The sequence below is a fragment of the Quercus robur genome, chromosome 5, assembly GCF_932294415.1.
Source record: "Quercus robur chromosome 5, dhQueRobu3.1, whole genome shotgun sequence".
In the NCBI taxonomy this organism is placed as follows: domain Eukaryota; kingdom Viridiplantae; phylum Streptophyta; class Magnoliopsida; order Fagales; family Fagaceae; genus Quercus; species Quercus robur.
In genome coordinates this window covers 84733833-84755568 of record NC_065538.1, presented here as the reverse complement: position 1 = coordinate 84755568, position 21736 = coordinate 84733833, and the positions used below count along the sequence as shown (strand labels likewise).

Below are 21736 nucleotides of genomic sequence, written 5' to 3'. Positions count from 1 at the left end.
TAACGTTCGAGCCCAATAAACCAATTTGGGTTCGTCACAAATTAAGTTCTTACATTTTTAAATACACTTTAATTAAAAAAAATTAAAACAGTGAATTTTAATTCTAAAATGGAAGATAATTTCTGTCTCTACCTTTATTAAAGTGGGCAGGTTAGCACACAATATTTTTAATACTATTATTTATTAAAGTTTGGTCAATCAGATATCAAGGGAAGAAAATATTTTTTCTTTTCAAATTTTGAGTGAGGAGTCATTTTTCTAAACCTAAGGGGAGATGAGTATAATTATATATATACACACACACCCAAGATAGAAATACTACTATAACTTAATCTAAGAGTATATGTATAAATCTTCTTTTTAAATATTTGAATCGTGGCTTAAAAAAATATAGGAATTTTTTTAACCAAAAAAAAAAAAAAGTAGTGGGAATTATTGCAGGCTTTATATTTGACCCAAAAACATTTCTTCCTTAAAAAAAAAAATAAAGAAAAAAAGAAAAAGAAACACCATTCAGAGTCTATATAAAGCTTGATATTAAAAAAAAAAAAAAAAAAAAACCCAGAAGATTATCATGTTTGTGTCCCCAAAACAAAACACACACTTTGCCTCCAAAGTCTAAACTCAAAAGCCTCCTATCCAACACACTCACCCAAAATGAAGGCAACTACCTCCAACTGCAAGTGCAACCATCACCTGCGGCTTTCCTCCAGCTTGTACTCTCCTTCACCCATCTCTCGCCAACTCATCTTCCCCCCAAGTCAACGGCGGCCACGTCTGTGTTTCACTGATTCGACAGGTGAGCATATCACTCCCCCAGGTGTTCCCATAATTAACATTTTTCACTGGCAAAATTTCATTCCTTTATTGTAATTATAGGTATAAAATTGTACACTCATAAGCCAGGTGGCGCAATCCGGGCCGTCGGTGGAGAGGTGTCAGCTTGGGATGAGAAACCTTATGAAATAGTTGACAATGGTAAAAAAGCTTACTTGGATGAACAAGATGTGGTCTCATTTCTTGACCCTCCTAAGGAGTTGATTCCTCTGGACCCTTCTTCTTATAATCCAGCTGCATATCTTTGGTAAAGTTCTTACTTTTGTTAGTTCTATTTGGATAATTTCAGTGATGGGTTTGTTTTTTTGAGTCATATAGAATGAAATTTTGATTGTTAATGGGACCTGTAGATGTAGAAACAAAAACAGTGAAGTGGGTCTAATGGGAATTTTTATTTTGAGTTCATTGCACTGTTTTCAATTGTGTTCTCTTGTGTTGATAATTTGATTTATATTGCTATGTTGTACTTGTAATTTAGAAATTGAATGAACTTATCTTGTAAATAGATATATGCCAGAATAGACTATTGGTGCCTAAACTTTAGGCTCTAGCTCATGAGTGATTTTAGTCCTTGAAGTTTAAAGTGATCTAGTTTTAGTTCCTAACAAATTTAAAGTGATCGTTTTGAGTCCTGAATAACATAAAGTGATCATGGTATGGAGAGGGAGGCATTGTGGCAGCCGCTGCAGAGGGAAGTTGAGATGAATTATGGCTCTCTAAGGGGAGGATGGAGTACCAATGTTGCTAATGTATTTTTTTTTTTTTTAATGGGATTAGTGAATGCAAATGTATAGAGGGGTTGGGCTAAGTTTTCGAGTTTCATTATGTCTGGGGCAGGAGATGGAGCCAGAGTTAAGTTTTAGCTGGACGTTTGGTGTGGTGATGTGTCTTTGAAGGAGTCCTTCCCTAAATTGTTTTGTGTAACACATGATAAGGAAGCTTAAATAACAGATCACATCCAATTTTGCAATGACTTTATTCGTTGGGTGTTGAGTTTATACGAAAAGTACAAGATTGGGAGTTGGAGTCCAATTTTCTTGGATATAATTTACTCTGCGTCTGAGTGAGGTCATGGAAAGGATAAGCTTTTATGGAAGCCGTCTACTCGATAGGGCTTTGAGGTTAGATCATGTTATAAAGCCTTAGCCCCTAGTGGAGGGATGAATTTCCCTTGGAAAAGTATTTAGAAGCCTAAAGTGTGAACAAGTCTTGCTCTCTTTATCTGGACTTTGTCTTTGTGGAAAATCTTAACAGTGGATAACTTGAGGAAAAGAAAATCTATTTTGGTGAGTTGGTGTTGTGTGAGCAAGAGAGGTTGGGAGACAATTGATTATTTTCTTCTTCATTGTCTGTTTGCTAGAGACATGTGGAATGTGATAATTAGCCTCTTTGGGGTTTAGTGGGTGGTGCCTAGAGGGATTGCAGACTTACTAGCTTGTTGGCAAGGCTGTTTTGGTAAACATAGTAATAATGAGATCGGGAAGGCCATCCCGCATTGCTTGATGTGGTGCATTTGGAGAGAAATGAATGCTAGAAATTTTGGGGATGTGAATGGACTATTTTAGATTTGAAACTGCAGATTTTCAGAACTTTGTATGAATGGATGGCTGCAACAAGACTTTTTTCTTTTTCAAAGTTATTAGATCTCATTGGTCATTGTAACTTTAGATTTTAGTTGTGCTGTACCTTAAGTATGTTCTGTGTACTGGTGCGCTCCTGTTTCTTTACTGAATAAAACATTATTTTCAAAAACAAACTTAAAGTGATTGCTTTTAGTCCCTAACTAATGTGTTTCATAGAGTCACAATGTGTTAGTTTTTAGTTAGGACACGTCATCTAAGAGAATAAAAACAATCACTTTAAAATTTAGTGACCAACAGTGTATGTAAGCCATAAATATAAAATGCATAGTATTTTTTTATTGTTAAGTTAAAAACCCAGGCATTCAGTGAGTTTTTAGCATCTGCATAGTTTTTGTAGGAAAAGGAAGTGACATTTGAGTAAGAGTTCATTGACTAAATATATGAATAAATGTTGTGAAATGATAGTAAGATGGTCAATTTTGTTTTAAAAAATATCTTGATGGCTAAGTTTTACAAACCCCACGTGGATCTTAAGCCAAGACCACACCTTTTGAAAATGGCCATTTGAGCTAGAGTACATTAGGAATAAATTTATGTTTTGTTCATGAAAAAAATAATAGGAATTTCTTTGAAACTTTCTTTTGATTTTGTTTTTGATGTGGCGGTAGTTGGCAGTTGTTAAGCCATTACAACTTGGATTTCTTTTGGTCTTTGTTGTTTATTTATTTCATTTTTTTTTTTTTTTTTAATTTTTGTTGGTGTGAACTTCAGGAAAAAGATTGAAGATATTTCTGAGGAAAGGCGTTACCATTTGCTGAACTTGCTGAACCCTAGGTTGTATCTCAATAAGCTTGTCAGGCCATGTTGAAATTCTAATGTTACATTTGCTTTTCCCATCTAAATTGATTTCTTTACTTGCATATCCATGTTTCTCTAATTCTATTTGATATGTTCTAATAAATTAACAGGTATTTGAATAATTATAATAAAATCTAATAAAGAATTCTGAATACTTAGTTTGTTTGGACAAATGTGTGTAGGCTTATATCAAGAGCTTGGCAGATAGCTGGTACACGATACGAGGATCCTAAGCTAGCAAAGAAAACTGCATCCACGTTGTCTAGTGAAGATGGTGTAATGCTTGAATATTACAACTGCCGGACAAGTGGAGGTAACTCAAGTAAATTTTGCTATGACTATTTGGTCATGTTTTAATTTATCTTGGAAAATTGATCCAATTTGAGTTTGTGCCTTTTGAAAAGTAATTTATGTAGAGGGAACACAGACAGACAATACAAAAAGGAAGGCCCACGTAGAGTGAGTGTTTGTGCCTTAAGTGTTTAATCATCCTAGTTGTGGGATTGTACTTTGTTCTGTTCAATGTGGGACATTTTAAAATAATACTCATTTAATTGACTCGTTGTTAAGGAATTACACCACAATAGGTTCTGGCATGTTAATTTCTGCTTATTTATCACTGTTAGGTTTCCTGAACCTCCCAGAAAAGGGTTAAAAGGGAAAATGGAGGGAGGGGAGGAGGGTGGGGGATGAGCCATGCAGAAGTTTTCCCTCTCTTCTGAGTGCAGTATGCTTCTTGGGAAGGCCTTAAAGGTCATGTAGTTTTGACTGACAGTGAATGCTTGATATATCTGTTCATTCTGTCAATGAAATCGCACAAGTGGGAGGTTGCAAATCAATTCATGCAAAAGGAACAACTTTGTTTTTGGGAGAATTTGATATATATATATATATATATATATATCTGTGTTTGTGTTTTGGGTCAATGACTCAATGGTCTTTCTCATTCATGTGTGTGTGTGTGTGTTTTGTACTATTAAAAGGTTTTATAGGTTTGTTTCAATTAAAATATAAAATTATATGACCATGATGTAATGCAGTTAGGTAGATTTAGGTAGATTGCCTTATTTAATACTTACAGCTTCATTATTTAATAATGCTGTATTTTTGTATTCCTGTAATCTATGAGGAAAGCATAAGGAAACTCCTCAATAACCATCTTGAAAATGTGTTGAGGCCAAATCAACAGTTGAGAACACCATAAGGTAACAGCAAAGCATAGATGGGTTAGGTTCAAGTTGGAGCATTTAAGATGAAACTTGAAAGCCTTAGATGCCTGACCAGAAACCTACATTAAATCAGAAAACACCTTTATGGCTAGCACAAAAAGGGAGAAAGATGGTCACCCGACCTCAACCCCTCCCTACCTTTGAAGTAACCAATAGGCTTCCATTAAGGGCAACAGAGAAGTTAGAAGTGGTTATACACTCCCTAAGCCAATCAGTAAAGCTCCCAGGTACACCAATAGCACTAAGTCAGTGCAAAATGAAGTCCCAGTCACCTAATCATAAGCCTTCATAATGTCCACTTTTATGGTGCACCTAGCTTGACGTTTATCCCCATGATAACTCTTCTTAATAATCTCTTGAGCCAACGGTTCATTTTCAGGAATACTTCTCTGCGATATAAATGCTGCTTTGATATTGGCTAATGAAGGTATCTAGGCAAGGCTTAAGCCTTAGCAAAAATCTTGGTATTGCATTTATACATAATGTTTACAGCAGGCTTTTGGCCTAATACTCCCATAGAAGGGCTTGGAACCTTAGAACCTGGGTTATAATGGTTGCATTAACCTCACCTAGGAGCTTACCAATTTGGAAAAAGGACTCTGTCTCTGTCTCTCCCCCCCTTCTTCTTGTGTTGGATTCTTTGTTTGAGTAATTTCCAGTAGTTTCTATTAAGTGACATTACTGATTGAATGTCTATTAGCTTTTAGAAACTTCATGACAATGATATTGAACATTGTTAAACAGGGCCAATGCCTATTGCTTGGATTAATTTCTTCAAGAAGGTGGATTCTACACTCTTGATTGTCGCTCTTTCCTGCTATATTATATTGTTGGTTATTTTATTGATTCTTCTTCTTATCTCAGGCTATATTTTCTTGCAAGGATGGGAAGACCTATGGACGATTTATTGGTAATTTTGTTTTCCTTTGTTAAATACTCTTTCTAGATCACAACTCATATTTCAATGGAAGTATTTAGTTAGGATCATATCCAGACACCCATTACTCCCTGTTTCCTTACATATTTTACATAGATCTGAATGATCTCCATCTTCCTGCCATTTATATAAGAGATTACTTGTGTTTGTGATGTTGATTTTCTCATTTATTTCTTCCTCCATGATTTCTAGCATAGATAAGTTGGACAATTTGAATGATCTGTTAGTCCCATAGTATAGCGATCACAGTTGAAATCATCTGATTTGGTGGGAATCTTTCTGACTGGAGAAGTTTATTTCAGTTGTGTGCACAAAAATGGGGGAAAAAAAATGATCTTTTCTTTGACTTGTAACATTTGAACTGACTACCTACCCCCAACCCAACCCTTTACCACCAGATCCAATGGCCTAGTGGCAACAACATATTGATATTATCTAATGCATAAAAGCTAGAGGTTTGAGACACAAGATCATAACCAATATATATTGTTGATGAATTAACTTTATTTTCATTCAATGCATTACTGTTTACTCCACCATAGATAAAATGGTTGATTTCACTTTTTTTTTTTTTTTTTTGTTCTGTTAATAGCAGTGTCTAACCAATATTTTATGGCTCAGGTGGATCATTACTGTCTGCATTTGCAAATTCTTTTTATCCATTGTATTTTGAAGTGAGACAAGTTAAGGAAGTTATGTCAACTGAACAGCCTTGTGATTTAGCATATGATTTTGGGGATGGCCTTTTGGATCTTGAAGAATATCCACAAGGCTTTCCAAGACCAGGTGATTAATTATCAATACTTTTTGAAATTTTGTAGTGTGCTAAAAACCTCTTCTTTCTTGATATACTTTGAAGAGAACCATTAAGAGAGAGAGAGAGAGAGAGAGTACTTGTGAAGAGGTGTTATATCCAGTTTTTTTTGTCTTTTTTGGAGAGACGTGATATATTCTGCTTTGTTATAAAGTCTCCATGAAGTTATATGAATCTTTTTGGGGAGCAACTTTTGTAGAAACTATTTTAGACTACCTATTGTCTCTAGAAATGAATATACATAAATGGAATTTGGAAAAAAAAAAAAAAAAAAATCTTTTAAGCAAATGTAGTCTTTGGGTTTTGTGTAACTTTCCAGGGAAGGGGTTTTCTCATCTCTAGTCAAAGTGTATGTTTCAAATGGAGGGAGAGAAGAGGAGAGTAGAGAGGAAGGGTGAATTTTGACTTACATGTTATGGTTTTCTTGCGCTTGTGAATTGTATCCAAACATTTCCATGCTTGTGTTTTCCCTTTTCATATCACAATTTCTACTTCCAGTTGCCATGTCGCCTAACTATTATAACTTACTAGGAAAAAAAAAAAAAAATTCATCTTTTCTCACACATCACAAACTTCACTTCTAACTATAATTAATCAACAAGGTATTTGCAACTGCTAATAAGCTCTCATGCCGAAAGGGATAACAATTTTTATGGTAGTATATTTTCTAGTCACGCGTATTCCTGTTTCTGCAAGATCAATTGATAACCTTTGGACTTTCAAAGACTCAAAGCCTATTTTGTGTCAAAAAGTTGGTTAACTGTATCTGTCATTTGTATCAGATGCAGATCCATCAATAATATTGCCTGGTCTGACTTCTTTTCATGTATCTTGCTTTTTCTTTGGCAGTAAAACATCCATATCCCTTCAGCGATCAGGTTGTTCTATATATTCGTCATCTTGGACCGGGAGTGTCAGTAGGGCAAGCATGGCAAGAAGGAAAAGCATTAGAGCAAGTGCCTCAAAAGTTATGTGGTGAGATTCTAATGGTGAAAGATTATGCTGTATTATCTGAAAATCACTAAGAGAATCTACTAGTAGTTCTGTTAAGAGAGGTGAAAGATTAATGCTAATCATTAGTTTAGAAAGGCCTTCACACTAAATCCCTATATACAATTGATTTGTCAATATGTAACGGAGAAAGGTACTGCAAATTTGATGCAGAAAAGGGGCAGAGAATATATGAAAATATCAAAGCTAATTGAACCATTGATAACTGTGGAAATTTTTTATAATTCAAATTACCAAGTTCTCTTTTCTTTTTTTCATTTGGATTTTTTGACAGCATACTTAATTGTTGTAGTTCTATTAAGACATTTTAAGGCTAAGCATCATTTGCTAGATGTTTGAAAACTAATAGCAAATACTATATACTATTGGCCAAGCTAATTAGCTTAATTTCTTTTTTACTTTCAACAATGTACGGATTAGAAGCTAGACACAAATTTTAAAGAAGAGAGTATTTATTCTGGACAATGTATTTTCAATGCAAAAAGAAAATTTTGCAAGGTAACCCAAAGAACAAAAATAAAAAAGTAGATCTTTTTTTTTTTTTTGGGATGATCAAAAAGTAGATCATATAATGATCTATTTCTATTACACATTCATCAAAACACAAAATCATGTATATATGTATCTTTTAACAAATTAAAGCAAAACCAGAAGGCAATTAAGAAACATATCATTCTAGGACTGACGTACAAAATTGATTCAAAATACTAATTGGTTTAGTTATAGTTGTTCCAAATTGTAGTAGGAATAGTAATATATTACTCTATACAAACGGAAAAGTAATACATTTGTTTCATAAATCTTATAAACTGACCTAGAGGAGTAATAGTAATAAAAAAATTTAATAAGAGGAATATACTTTCTTACTTACCAAGGAGTATATTTACTTGGTATAAAAAAAAAAGAAGGTAACATATAAAAGGTCCAAAAGTCTTTTAGTTAAGTGGCTTTGCCTTTCTCTTCTATAAGAACAACCAAGGTTTAAATCCCCCAACTTATAATAACAATTGAATTATCTAAAAGAAAATGTGTGTAATAGTTAGGACATAGGTAGTAGCATTATAGCTTATTTCTGCTCGTGTAATTGTGTGAGGACCGAGGAGAGAAGTGTTCACTTGTGATTTTGTTGACAACTTAACTGGGAGAATGAGACAATGAGCAACAATTACCATTTTGACTTATGTTTATGGGTTTTTCTTAAAAACACAATTACAATCATGAAGTATCTTTAACATCATTAGATTTAATCTTTGTAAATAATTTTTTTTAGTGAATCAAAATAAGATTTTCATTCAAGAATCAAAGATACATCAACTGATAATTGGAAGTTTAGGGTGATCATTAGTTTTTATCTTATGTTGATCTTTATTGTTATTTTGTTTATGTTTATGTGTATTGTTATTGGAGCACCATGCCCCTAAAAAGTACTCGTCAGTGATATATATCCTTGAAAACATTAGACCTAACCATAAGAGAAATCCTCATCTTAATTAAAATTATTTTATGGTCAACTAGAGTTCATCCAAGTTTAAGTTGAAGAAAAGAATTAAATTTAATTCCTAAAAGATAATAAAAAAATTATAAATAAAAATTGCAAGGGTGGGGGTTTATAAGGTGGCCATATTACTAATAGTATGCTCTCTAGAGTCATTAACCTCGTCTTGGTTGCCTTCATATTGAAGAAGCTGCAAAAGGTGATGTAGGTTGATGCCAAGGTGTTTCATGATTCATCATTTCCTATTAATTTTGGTAATTCTTGCTTCAATTTTATCATTGAAAATAATAAAATCATCATTTAAGGCGATCAATTATAGCCTCCATGATTTTTGTGAGCTTTTTTTATATTGCTAGAGGCTATAATAACACTTAGAAAAACGGACAAGTTTCTAAGTTTTGAGTCTCCCCTTGTTAAGATATTCCTTGAAAATTCAAACTTTTTCATGGAAGCCAACTTCAGTTTGCCTCCATGACATAAAAAAATATTTTATTGATAAAAGTTATTTTTTTTTTGCACTCCATTATAAATATTAGGATTGTAATATTTGCCTTATCTTTTTTTAAAATTAAAATAATTTTCCTGATTTACATAGTTCTTCTAAAAAGCATCATATTTTCCAACAATCGTTAAATGCAGAAAACTGTGTCAGAAATCCAAATTGTCTTATTTCTCAAATACAAAGTCTACCAAAATTGATGTCAACCAGCCCGTTCAATTTGCCACTAGCAAGTACAATTGTTGGGTTTACCATTTCAAGTCCAAGTTATTAAAGCCGAAAATTCATGAAGAAAGAATAGTTAACTATCCATATTCTCATGCACACCAACCTATAATTATTGGTAATTAAAAAAAAAAAGAAAAAGTAAGGCTTAAGGTTAATGCTATTGCTTGAAAACCAAAATCACCATCAAGAAGTATCATCATCATGATTACTATCATTATTAGTTCTATATTATGTTGATGTTTATTGTTTTTATTTTTATTTTTTTATGTTTAAATATATTATTATTAATAGTAACTGGTCCTTGACATGTGCAATACATAGGAGAGTTTTATATAAAGACGGTAAAACAAATTTTGTCATAACAAAATTAAAAAGTAGTACAATCTTTCTCAAGAATGCTCTTCTCAAAAAAGAGTTTATCAAGAATGCAAAAAATAAGTTATGAAAAATATTTATTTCGTAATAAAAATTATTTATAACATTTTATACATCATTAAAAAGTATGTTAGAAATTAGAAATTATTCTTTTAGTTTTAAACTAACTTTCTCAAACCCTATTTTTTTTTTTTCATTCAATCTAAAACACCAAAAATGTATCTCAAAAATTAATAAAGCTTTACAAAACTACGGTTCAAAACCAAATTGTAAAAAAATTTTCTTCAACACCTTTTATATAACATTAAGAATGAAATTTGAAGAAGAGATAAGAAGAAAGAATTGGGGGAATATTCTTATCATTTTTCATTGATTTTAGGTTTTGTGTTAATTTATTTTACTTGTTTAAAACGTATGAGAATATATGTATGTTAGTTGATCATCACTTATCAAAAAAAAATATGTATGTTACTTGATCATGATACACAGGATTCTGCATAACATTTGACGTCAAGCAACGTTTGATATCAAGCAATTGCACTGTATATCACATTATAATGATTATTCTAACAATGGCATAAAGTTTTAACTACCATCCCCTTATTTTCTTGGTCCATCTTAAGTGGACATCATTTAATGTTTCTCTTTTTATATAAAAATATTTCGAAAATTAATTTAATTTAAAATTATGGCCAAAAATGACAAAATACTTTAACTTTTTCAATAAAATAAATTACATTATTAAAATAGTTGGGTTCAAGTTACACTTGGTGTAATTGTAAGTAATTATACAATATTTTGAGACCTCCAAAGTAAAATAATTGATAAGCAAATGAGAAATTAATTAACTTATTCCCATATTTCATCTATATAAATTTGCTTGATGATGCTAGGGCTAACTAATGACTTGTGAAAATCCAATTCAACTGACTGATCAAGTTCGACTCAAGCCTTTTCAATCGATTTTGTTGGTAGTTATGGTTGGTATTCTATTTGATTCCATAAAGCTCGATTGTCATTGGTTGGATGTCCAAAGTAGAGGGGAGTTTAACAAACATAACTGATTGATCCAGTTCTTGACCCATATATCTTTGATGACTATAATCTATTGCACTCAAAGGATCTTGGTCGTGGTTTTTGAAGGCCATTTCGATGTTTGTGAGGCTAAAATCTGATCGTTGGATGTTAAGATATTTGTCGACAAATTCAATATTTGAACGTGCAATGAAAAGATCCACCCATGGAAACCCCTCTCCTTCCCTCATTGTCGATTGCCTTCGGCCATCTATGTACCTAATTGGTGGCTGGTGCCTGGTATGCAACAAGAAGCGGCTGAGTTAGGATTTCAATTTAGGGAGACAAGATTTTAATCCCCCGGGCAGGGCACTCCACCTGTGATGCTAGTTTTTAAGCAACAAGAGGTGGCAGAGTTAAGATTTCAATTTAGGAAGGCAAGATTTTAGTTTCAATGGGCGGGGCACTCCACCTATGGTACTAGTTAATTTTTTGAACTTGAAATTATCATTTTAGGTGGTAGGTGTAAGACAAATCCTTGTTTTTTTGGTAAGAAAAAAATGGCTAGGGGGAGGGCGACCAGTGTGGCTTTCCTACCTAGGAGTAACCATAGTAGTATTCTAATCGCTCCCAAGTAAAACTCCATACTTCTGGTTAGTTAAGTTAGGTTAACCGTTTGGGATGTAGATAGGATATAAGGAATACCAACACACAACTAGTTGTTGAGGCTCGAACCCAAGTCCTAAGACTTGTTGGCCCGGTTTCTTACCAATTAGGCCACCTGAATGTGTTCATGTTTTTCAATCATTTTTTTAGAAGCAAGAATTATGGTTTCTCCCAAGGTATGTAACTTGTAGTTCTCATTCCATTATTAATGCATCTTGCCAAGTCATTAACATGTAACTGACCAAGCTACTAAAACGATAATCAAGTAGTTTCACACTTCGATTATTAACTGCTTCTTATGGTCCCCTTGTGGGCTGTTTGATACTACTTTTCTTCTCTCTTCATAGCCAGTGACCTTTCAATAGAGTGAACAAACTAGCAATTATGTAATCCACATATAGCAAAGATCTGGTCCTTCTGAAGATAATGTACGTCTTAATATCCAGCTAAAGTCCTTTTCCTATAAAGATTTCCAGTTAATGGTTTTTGTCATTTTCTAACGAGGGTTTATCTATCCTCACTTATTTTTGTTACTATTCCCCATGCACATGCATATGGCAAGACTCAAGTTCAGGTTCTTCATATTATAATAAGGCCTGACCTTGAGCCAACTATATATATTCTTTAACATTTTTAACAATAATGATTGTTTTGAACCAGTCTTTCCATGTCATTCCATTGGAGAGGAGCCAAGAAAATGTACAATTAAACAAACCATTTCGTCCATGTTATAGATTGTCCAAATCCAACGCAAAGACAATTATTGATCCGTGTGACTATCTCTAGATCCTAGAGTAATTCTCTTTCTAGTTGAGCCAAGAGCTCATTAATGCGAAGTATACCCACCTCAACGTCATGAGAAGCAAAATAATAATATCATTAGTATCTCTTCATAAGACTATGAGAGAGAGAGAGAGAGAGAGAGAGAGAGAGAGAGAGATTAGCTTTATAAAAAAAAAATGAAAAAAATTTACCTCAGCAAGTTTAATTACCTCTAAAATTGAAGATTGATAAATTATTCATGAATAGTTTTAGTCAAATGAACTATTTAGGGTAGGTTTGAGAACAGTTTATTTAACTAAAATTAAAAATTTTTTGTTAAAAGTGTAGAAAAAAATTAAAAAATAAGCTAAATAGTATAATGAGACTTATGATATTAAAAAATGCAGTAAGATCCATGAATAGTAGCAAAAATAAGTTAAAATTGCATATAAGCTGAAAATTTCAGCCAATCCCAAACGAATACTTAATAAACCGAAAATCTTAATATTACACATTAATTATTTGGCACTCCACATACACGCAATTTTGAAATCATGTGTTTAAAACATGATTTCAGTTCATGTAGTAGTATGTGAGTGTGTAATTATCATTATCTTTAATAAACTTTTAACTAATAAAATTTTCCCCCCCTAGAATTGTTGCAATCTTGATGTTTTGATTATGACATATGGCGAGGTGTCACCTACTTCTCTCCACATCAACAAAAACATGGCAGTCAAGGTCACAAACGTCCAACAGCATGTGCCTCAATTTGCTCCTGAAAACGACACAATGAAACATCACATAGCTCTTAAAGAGTGCATGTGCAATCAATCGACAAAATTGATCGAGCGTCATAATGACATCAAAATACATGCTTTCTACGTCAACACTCCTCTCCTTTTTTTTTTTTTTTTTTCAATAACATCGATCTTAATGAGATTAACCTCCATTGCAATGGTAGGGATTTTCTGAAACAGTTTTATATATATCCTTTCTTGGATACAGAGTATATATGTGATTGGTCTTAACCTCTATGTGATCCATTAGATTTTGAGTTCAATAAATCTCTTAGCTAGTAACTTAGGGTGACCAATGTTTTATATCTTATCTAGCAACAATATTAAGGTTCTATTATACCATGGCTTAAAAAAAATTTACCAAAAAAAAAGCTTAAAATTTAAATCCACTTCCAACATCTATTTTGTTCTTTTTTTTTTTCTTTTTTTTCTTTTTTATATGAGAGAGAGAGAGATTGAATAGTATTATTGAGCCACAAAACTATTAAACATATTAATAAGTAGATAGTAACAACACCCTTGTTTAGAAAAAAAAAAAAAAAAAAGTTTAACATGCTGTTAGGTCCATTAAAAATATATCTTTAAACAGCAATAACAGTATAACATACAAGAGAGTGGGCAACTACAAAATCAGTGATACTTTGGACACATCTTTTTTTTTCTTTTTCTTTTTTTCCATAATTGCTAAAGTAGTTGACACGATACTTTTTCTTCACATCTTACTGTCTACCTTCAACAATTGTAAAATTTGTTACGGAAAAAAAAAAAAAAAAAAAGGTTAGGAATTTAACCTATTTCCTAGACCTTAAGAGAAACGAAGATGAAGTAAAAAATTGTGTAAAAAAGCATTTAGATGACACAAAGATTTAAATTGTTTAACCATATGCCTACAACCCTACATTTACAAAGTTTCAACAATTGTAAAATTTGATTTGAAAAAAAAAAAAGTGTGTTAGGAATTTAACCTGCTTTCTAGACCTTAGGAGAAACAAAGATAGAGGGAAAAATTATGTAAAACAAAAATTACATGACACAGATTTAAGTTGCAACAAATCCTAATTCTGCATAGACAAAAAAAAAAAGACAAAAAAAAAAAAAAAAAAAAAAAAAAAAAAAAAAAAACCTCGAACAGTCATTTCAAAAGGAGATAGAAATTTTTCACTAAGAAAATCTCATTTTAAATCGTTACGATTTGTTCGGGTCACAAATTGGATCAAACACAAAAACAGGCCGAATATAGCCTAACAAAGACAAAGAATCCATAACATTATTGCCACAAAATAGAATAGCATCTAGCCGAACTGGGGAATGATAATGATATATATTCCTGTGGTGTAACAGTGTGGGAAAAAGTAGTTTCACAGCAACGACAATATAATAGACTGTTTGATTAATATAAGATCCGAAGCGTATCAAAATCATGTCGTGTAGTCAACTGGGGATTGATAATGAAAAACTATGTACGCACCACGCGTGTTCTCATGTTTCACGTCTTTAATATGTTCCTTATCATGATGCCCACATATTATTTGACATTATTATGGTGATCTCTCTCTTTTTTGACAAGCATATTTTATAGTTCATAAATGTTATTTATTTATTTATTTTTTTTAATGGCCGGACTATAAAAACAGAATTTTCTTTCCTTACCTTAATGATCCCCCAACTTGAATTATCGATTTAGTTTCAGTTAATGTAATTGGTAAAATATTTTGTTGTTAAAAAATAGATTTAAAATATACTAAAAACAAATTGATGACTTGACTTAATGATAAAAGCAGTTATTATAGAGTGGACGCTATAAATTTAAAATAATATATTTTTAAAGAACAAAAAACACCTGGAAGGATTGAGACAAGATTCAATTTCATTGTATAAATTTATTTTCTTTTCGAGATGTATTTCGATGATTTTCTTATAATTTACAGAGACGTGAAACCAAGTTTGTAATTGTTATATGTTGATGTTGCTGTCAGTATTTTATTATAACCTGTATATAGGAGGGTTTTTTTTCTTTTCTTTTTTTCTTTTTTTCTTTTTCTTGATTGCTTATTGTAAGTTAAATAGCCAAAAAAAAAAAAAAAAGTAAAAATGTGTACAAATTTTAGAATAACGATTATGTATAGGCTTCTCTTCCATTTTCTTTGTATACCAGGATACATATTAGTAGTTTCATATTTAGAGCTTATAATTAAAGCCAAAGGCCTTAAACAAAAACACGTTTTTTGTGTGTCTACCTCTCATATGTATCATTTGATTTTAAATTGCTGATGAACCTTTCTAGTGCACAGTACATTAAAAAATAAAAAATAAATAAAAACCCTATTATTATTCATGTGGTCAGCTTTGGTTCAACAATGCTACAAGTAGTTGGATCTACTTTTTAGTACATAGTTTCTCATCACATCACATGAAACACATGTTTGGTCTAAGTTAGTACTAAAAAAATCATAGAAAACAAATCCTACCATATTTATCTCAGTTGGACTGTGATAGTTAATTTGTTAAAGTTAGAAGCAAGCATTATAATCATCCTTTGAAAAAGAATAAGGCAAATAAACTCAATGCTGGATACAAAGTGTTCAAAAGTTAAAAAAAAGAATGCTTTGAAAAGGACTGAGGTCCACATGACTTACATGAGAGGCAGAAGTACAATCATGCATCACCTTTGTGGAAAAACATTGGGATATTACCCACAAAACACTCGGTAATGCTAAAGATTTGAATAATAACATGGGATTGAGATGAGACAGATTCAATTCTTTTATCAAATTCATGGTTTGGAATCTGCTTTGATGACAAAGGGACCCCGTCATGTTGATTATTCTGTTCCTGCCGACACTATTTTGGGCCAGTTTTCTTATTTCCAAAGTACGCAACTTTTCATTTAAGATTGGATAAAAAGAATAACAAAAAATGAAAACAACAGGCAAAGGAAGAGAGGGACTTAATCATGATATAATCAGAAACTGTTGCAAATATACAAATTAATGGTCTCACTCTTACATGTGTAATTCTGGGACCAACTCTCAACTTGACCTCAACAATACTCAACCTATTTGGTGGTGATACAAACTGTGCTTATCTAAGATACAAAACCACACTCAAGCAAGAATACAAGAGCAAAATACGAACTTGACCCTTTGTTCTTGCATGTAAATTACAATGAACCAAATTAAAAAACCAAGAAAATAATGACATTGAATAACCTAAAAGAATGACTTTGATTTAGAGAACATGAATAAAAAGTATGGAAAGAATTTATGTGGACATTTTAAGAATAATGAACTTAATTTTATTCAACCGGTTGATAGATGTACCTGTGGTACCTCCAAACCAAACACCTTCAACAATTGCCAAAAGGAGTGTTGCTGCTGCATGCCAGATTGGCTGGCATTTTTATTTTCCCTTTTATTGTGATCTTGCCATTATCCTCTAGCTCATTTGTTCACCAATTAGATCAAGACCCACGAGGAGGAATGAGATACCTTGAAATAATAGGAAGTAGAAATGCACTCCTTGTGCTGATAGAAGGCTCCTAACTGCAGCGGTTAGCAGTAAGAAAGCCAGTGCAAGCTCCTTCTTAAATATCTTATTCATTTTCTTCACGGGAGGCTTTGGAGCAGCTTCTTGATGCTCTTTTAACTTGTTGAGCTCAGAGAGTCCACTATCAGAAACTCCTCTATGAAGTTGTGAATGATTCATAGCCTTTGATTCCCTCTCTTCAGCAGCTAAAAGGTCAGGTTCTGATGACCGGCCTGCCTTCTTGGTGACAACCCATTCATAAGAGCTCCCCAGTTGGAATAGCCCAGATATCATAGCATTGAATTTTATAACTGACATTGTATTCTCAAACAGAAGATAAGGGACAATGAAGGGAAAGTATCTTGGGGCAGGGAGAATGCTCATGAATGACATGATTACGGGCACATAACAAATAACCCATGCAGGTAGCTCAGCTTCTGGGACAAACATGGTCAAAGGAAGAATTATGCAAAACAATGTGAAAGAATAGAATGGGAGGATTAGTTTCCTAAGAAGAAAGAATAGTAGTATTAAGTTTGCTTTCTTCCAGAATGCAATCTGCAAAATTGTGAAATTTAGTACACTATCAGAATTTTACCATTGTAAAGGAAAAAAAAAAAAAAAAAGAATTGGAGAGCAAGAACTACCTTGGAAGTTATGATCGCAGGAAGGCACAAACGGAACAGTTGCATCGGACCAGAGTGCCAACGGTGTTGCTGTTTTCTGTAAGCTTCATAAGACTCCGGAAGTTCACAAAGGACCTGAAAATGAGTTTTTAAAATTTAAGGCATCATCAAATTTGTAAAATTGTAAAATGAAAGGGAGAAAAAGCTTTGACTTCAATAGCAATATTGAATGCGTTACAGTGAGAAACATGAATACTTATGAAATCCCAAAGTAATCATGAATTTATGTCTTTAGAAATTTTTACTTTCTCAGCTTAAAAACCTCCACATTCCTAATTGTCATCATGATTGCAGGATCACCAAAAGGTAATGGAAATTATGTGCTTCGCTTGAATTGTAGAGAAGTACAGAACTGTATAAACCGGGGTTACCTTCACATCATCAAGGAAGATGAATTTCCAACCATTGAGATGGGCACGGACTGCTATATCCATATCCTCCACGGTTGTCCGCTCAAGCCAGCCTCCAGATTCCTCTAGTGCTTTGATTCTCCAAACTCCAGCAGTACCATTGAAGCCAAAGAAATTAAGGTAGACCCCGTTAACCTGCTGCTCCACCTCAAAGTGGAAGCACATATTAACGTTTTGGAGGCGTGTCAACAAGTTTTCATCCCTGTTCACAAAGGCCCACCTAGCCTGAACCAAACCCAGCTCAGGAGTATTCTGCAAACAAGTGATAGAAACAAATTAGTCCCAAGGAAAAAAAAAAATTGGCTAAAAACTAGCAAGAGTGAGCTAAATGAGTTTCAGACACCTTAAAATGTGGAACTGTCTGCTTAAGGAAATCCGGATTTGGTTGAAAATCAGCATCAAAGATTGCAACAAATTCATAATCCTTCACATAATCACAATTCATTGCAGACTTGAGATTCCCTGCTTTGTAACCCGTTCTAACCAATCGATGCCTGTAGATAATGTTGACACCCTTTTGGCTCCACTTGGAGACCTCTCCTTTAATTAGCCCTTGTATGTTCTCATCATCAGAGTCATCCAGAACTTGGATCAGAATTCTGTCTTTAGGCCAATCAAGTTGGCAGACTGCTGAAATAGATTGTTCATATACCTAAAGTGTTGATAACAAAGTTATTATCACCAACATTGTGAATAGCCTGTGGAAATTAGTACAGCAGTTTTTATAACTTCATACCATTTTCTACTATTAATGATGATTCAGTCAAACATAAGGGTGCCAAAATGTAACCTATTGAACTAAAAACAAGTTGATATAATTGAAAAACAATACTTGTCACAAGTAGGTCATACAGAACACATACATCAGGAAGCATTGAGACACTTACCTCTCTCTCATTACACATAGGAATTTGAACAAGAACCATGGGATAATTGCATCCCGAACCTTCCAAATCGTCTGACTTGAATGGATCCCCTTCAATCCTTGGCTTAATCTTCTTGAACTTGATCCAGAAGCAGCCTAAACACTGCAACATACGGTCTGCAGACTGGATTATGAAGAGAGCAACACAATAGCTAGAGAGAAATTGAATTGGAGGCGCAATATAATCAGCACGAATCTTCAACCACCCAACGTAGATCATGTTAAACCATCCTTGTATCTCCGAAGTTTGCGGGATATGCAAATTATGGTTCTGGAAATAATGCCAACCTTTCAAGTGGGCAACCACTTCAACTGCTAGAAATGTCAAGGCCATCACTAAGAATGCTAGAATGATCCTAAACAAGAATCTTCCTTTATTCGATTTCTCATTCTCCATTGTAACTCCCTGGCCAAATATCAATCTATTCTTAATGACACCAAGCAATGTCCAAAGACCATTTCCGAGCCACGCAATGGAACCGACAGCTCGATGTGCCTTTAGAAGCAAAACCCATGTAAATTGTTTTGCATTCTTTCCCCTATCCTTATCAACCCGTTGGAATGCAGCCTCAGAACCATTCATATCTAGTACAGAGTAATTGTGGTTCTCCATGGCTGCTACTTACTACTACTGGATCACCCTTCCTTTTACTCTTTTTTTGGCTAACTAACTACAATAATCTATTAATGGAGCCATATTTGCCTCTCAAGTGTACAGAATTCAGACACAAGTACACAAACAACTCCATTAAAACAAAGCACACAAAGTCCACTATACAAGAACCAGTACCTTAAAACCTTAGCATTTTTAACAATTCTACAAAACCCAGATCCAATATTGAGAAACTCAAAGTACACAGTTCCCAGCCTAACCACAAAGAAACAGAATTTCCATTCAAAATCTGAACTTTTTCAAAACCCAGAAGCCAAAATGGGAGAACTCACAAAACTCATGAGGACCGGCCACAAAGAATCAGATCCACCACTCAACTAATGAAGAGAAACCCAGTTCAAGCCTCAGCATTCCGCACCAAATGATGCAGAAATGGAACAAAAAGCCAGAGAGAGGAGCCAAAGTGTGGGGTTCTTCTTGCTAGTTTGCTACTTGCTTACTTGCTACTATAAAAAGGCTTAGCAAATTACAAGCTACCCCAACACGAGAATAACCATAATGGGAAAACTAATCTTATTTCCTTTTTTTAACATGGTCATTATTTTTAGTCAACTGATTAAGATTCAACTAACTGAAACCAGTTCTCATTATAAAAAACAACTGAAACGGTTTCACTTAAATAAGTGTCTTTGTTGGTAGTTTTACACCCGCTTCTTGCTCTTTTTCTCACATTTTAATATCATATAAATAAATTAGTTTTATAAAAAATAGTCGGTATACGAGTAAAATCTCACATTAAATACTGATAAACAGAATAAGTATTTAATATAACATATTTAAATTTGTACTTTTTTTAGATTAAATGATGTCTATATATATTATCTTAAATACTCAAAATGTCTCTTTAAAGTATTATCTACATAACAAGTGATAACAGTTAGTAGGACTTATTTATGACATTGGAATTCATATAAAGATAGAGACAAGGTGATTGTTGAATACTCACGTGTGATTGTGTGAGCTTCTCCCATATTGAATACTAACGGGAAGAAGTTGTCAAAGGGAATTCCATTCCTATTCTCATTTCAACTTTCAAGTCAAAATATTGGCATGATTTTCATTGGATAGGATAAAAGGTGAAAGAAAAAGTTGTAGTAAAATCTAAACAATATAGATAGGCAAATTTGTTTTTTATATTGTCATAGATAGCAAGAAGATAAAGTTTACAAATTGAAAACAGAATACCAATCCATGTGAGAAAGGAAGAGAACAGTCCTTTTTTTTTTTTAATAGAAAACAGTCCATATTCTTAGAGAAATAGAAATCTGATTTTTGGATTTTGGAATTGTATTGGAGTTGCAGAATGATGGAGATGAGGTCAGCAGTAAGAAGAGAAAAGATTACTAAAATAATATAAAATTAATTGTTTTATAGTAATAATACAAAAATGACAAGGAGAAAGAGGGATAGAATGGCCATAAACAATGCTGATCCCTAGTCACCATATTGGCCTCGATTTATGTCACAAACTCCAAAATTTAAGCTGATTCGGTGGTCAATCCTCTGTCATCGATTTAAGTGATTTTCAGTCAAATAGTTGAGCAAATCTAAGAATGAATAATCTGGCATTTTTTGTGGATGCTGCAAACTTTGAAAAGTGGAGTAAAATAACATGTTGATGTGAAAGTGGAAGATAGTTAATTTTAGTTTATTATATAAGATAATTGTAAAAAAAATATGTTATCTTAAAATTACTCTAATCTAACGTGGCATCATTTATTTTTGTCTGAAATCTCTTTTTATTTTACAAATAATAATAATAATAATAAAAAGAAGAAGAAGAAGAAGAAGGAGGGTTAAATATTAATTGCTCCAATTCATCGTAAACTATAGCCTATGGGTTAAAGTTACTTGTATTTTGTACCTCAAATTAGGAAAATTTGAAATCATTATCCCAATTATAACAAAACATGCAAATGACACCCTATTACTCGTGTCATTAGTTGACTCTTTAACTTTAGCTAAAACTAGCCTCAAGCGCGTGGAATGAGATTTTTTTTTAGGAAAAAAAAACTTATATTTTTATTTTATTTATATAATTTTTATTTGGAGAATTTATTTTATAAGTAGATAAAGAAATTTTTTTTTTTTTTTTATAAAGCAATTTGAAAATCAATAAGAGAGTGACCTTATTTTTTAGACAATATTTTAGTGTGAGTTAGAGTTGCATTTTTACCAAATTGTCTTTTAGTTTTGTCTCTACTTAAATATAGAGGTATAGTGGTATTTTTTAACTAAAAAAATAAGAAATCCAAATAGGAGGAAACCCCTTAAATAATAGTATAGATAACTCAAAAGTAATTTATGCATACCATCTCATTATAAGCTTCTATTGTTCAAAACAAAGAAATCATATCATATCATATCATATACTATATAATAAAAGTTGGGCTTTGATGCCGTAGTTGT

General features: G+C 32.9%; 2 protein-coding genes across 4 annotated transcripts; one reads left to right on the top strand and one right to left on the bottom strand.

Moving 5' to 3' along the window:
* The first annotated feature begins 561 nt into the window (after positions 1-561).
* On the top strand, positions 562-7526 carry LOC126727497 (uncharacterized). Of its 3 annotated transcripts, none has more exons than XM_050433175.1 (8): positions 562-799; positions 907-1084; positions 3192-3254; positions 3461-3591; positions 5252-5289; positions 5372-5417; positions 6066-6230; positions 7108-7526. In XM_050433175.1, the coding sequence occupies exons 1-8, from the start codon at positions 658-660 to the stop codon at positions 7281-7283; spliced, it is 939 nt and encodes a 312-aa protein (XP_050289132.1). In that variant the 5' UTR covers positions 562-657; the 3' UTR covers positions 7284-7526. The 3 variants fall into 3 exon arrangements, with proteins under 3 accessions (XP_050289132.1, XP_050289133.1, XP_050289131.1); XM_050433174.1 differs by having other exon boundaries at positions 563-799; positions 880-1084; XM_050433176.1 differs by lacking the exon at positions 3192-3254 and having other exon boundaries at positions 880-1084.
* Positions 7527-16040: 8514 nt separating this feature from the next.
* LOC126727496 (probable xyloglucan glycosyltransferase 5) lies at positions 16041-19819 on the bottom strand. The gene is made up of 5 exons (XM_050433173.1): positions 18617-19819; positions 18073-18381; positions 17691-17981; positions 17281-17394; positions 16041-17191 (listed from the first exon to the last, which is right to left on the bottom strand). The coding sequence occupies exons 1-5, from the start codon at positions 19265-19267 to the stop codon at positions 16544-16546; spliced, it is 2013 nt and encodes a 670-aa protein (XP_050289130.1). The 5' UTR covers positions 19268-19819; the 3' UTR covers positions 16041-16543.
* Between the last annotated feature and the right edge of the window lie 1917 nt (positions 19820-21736).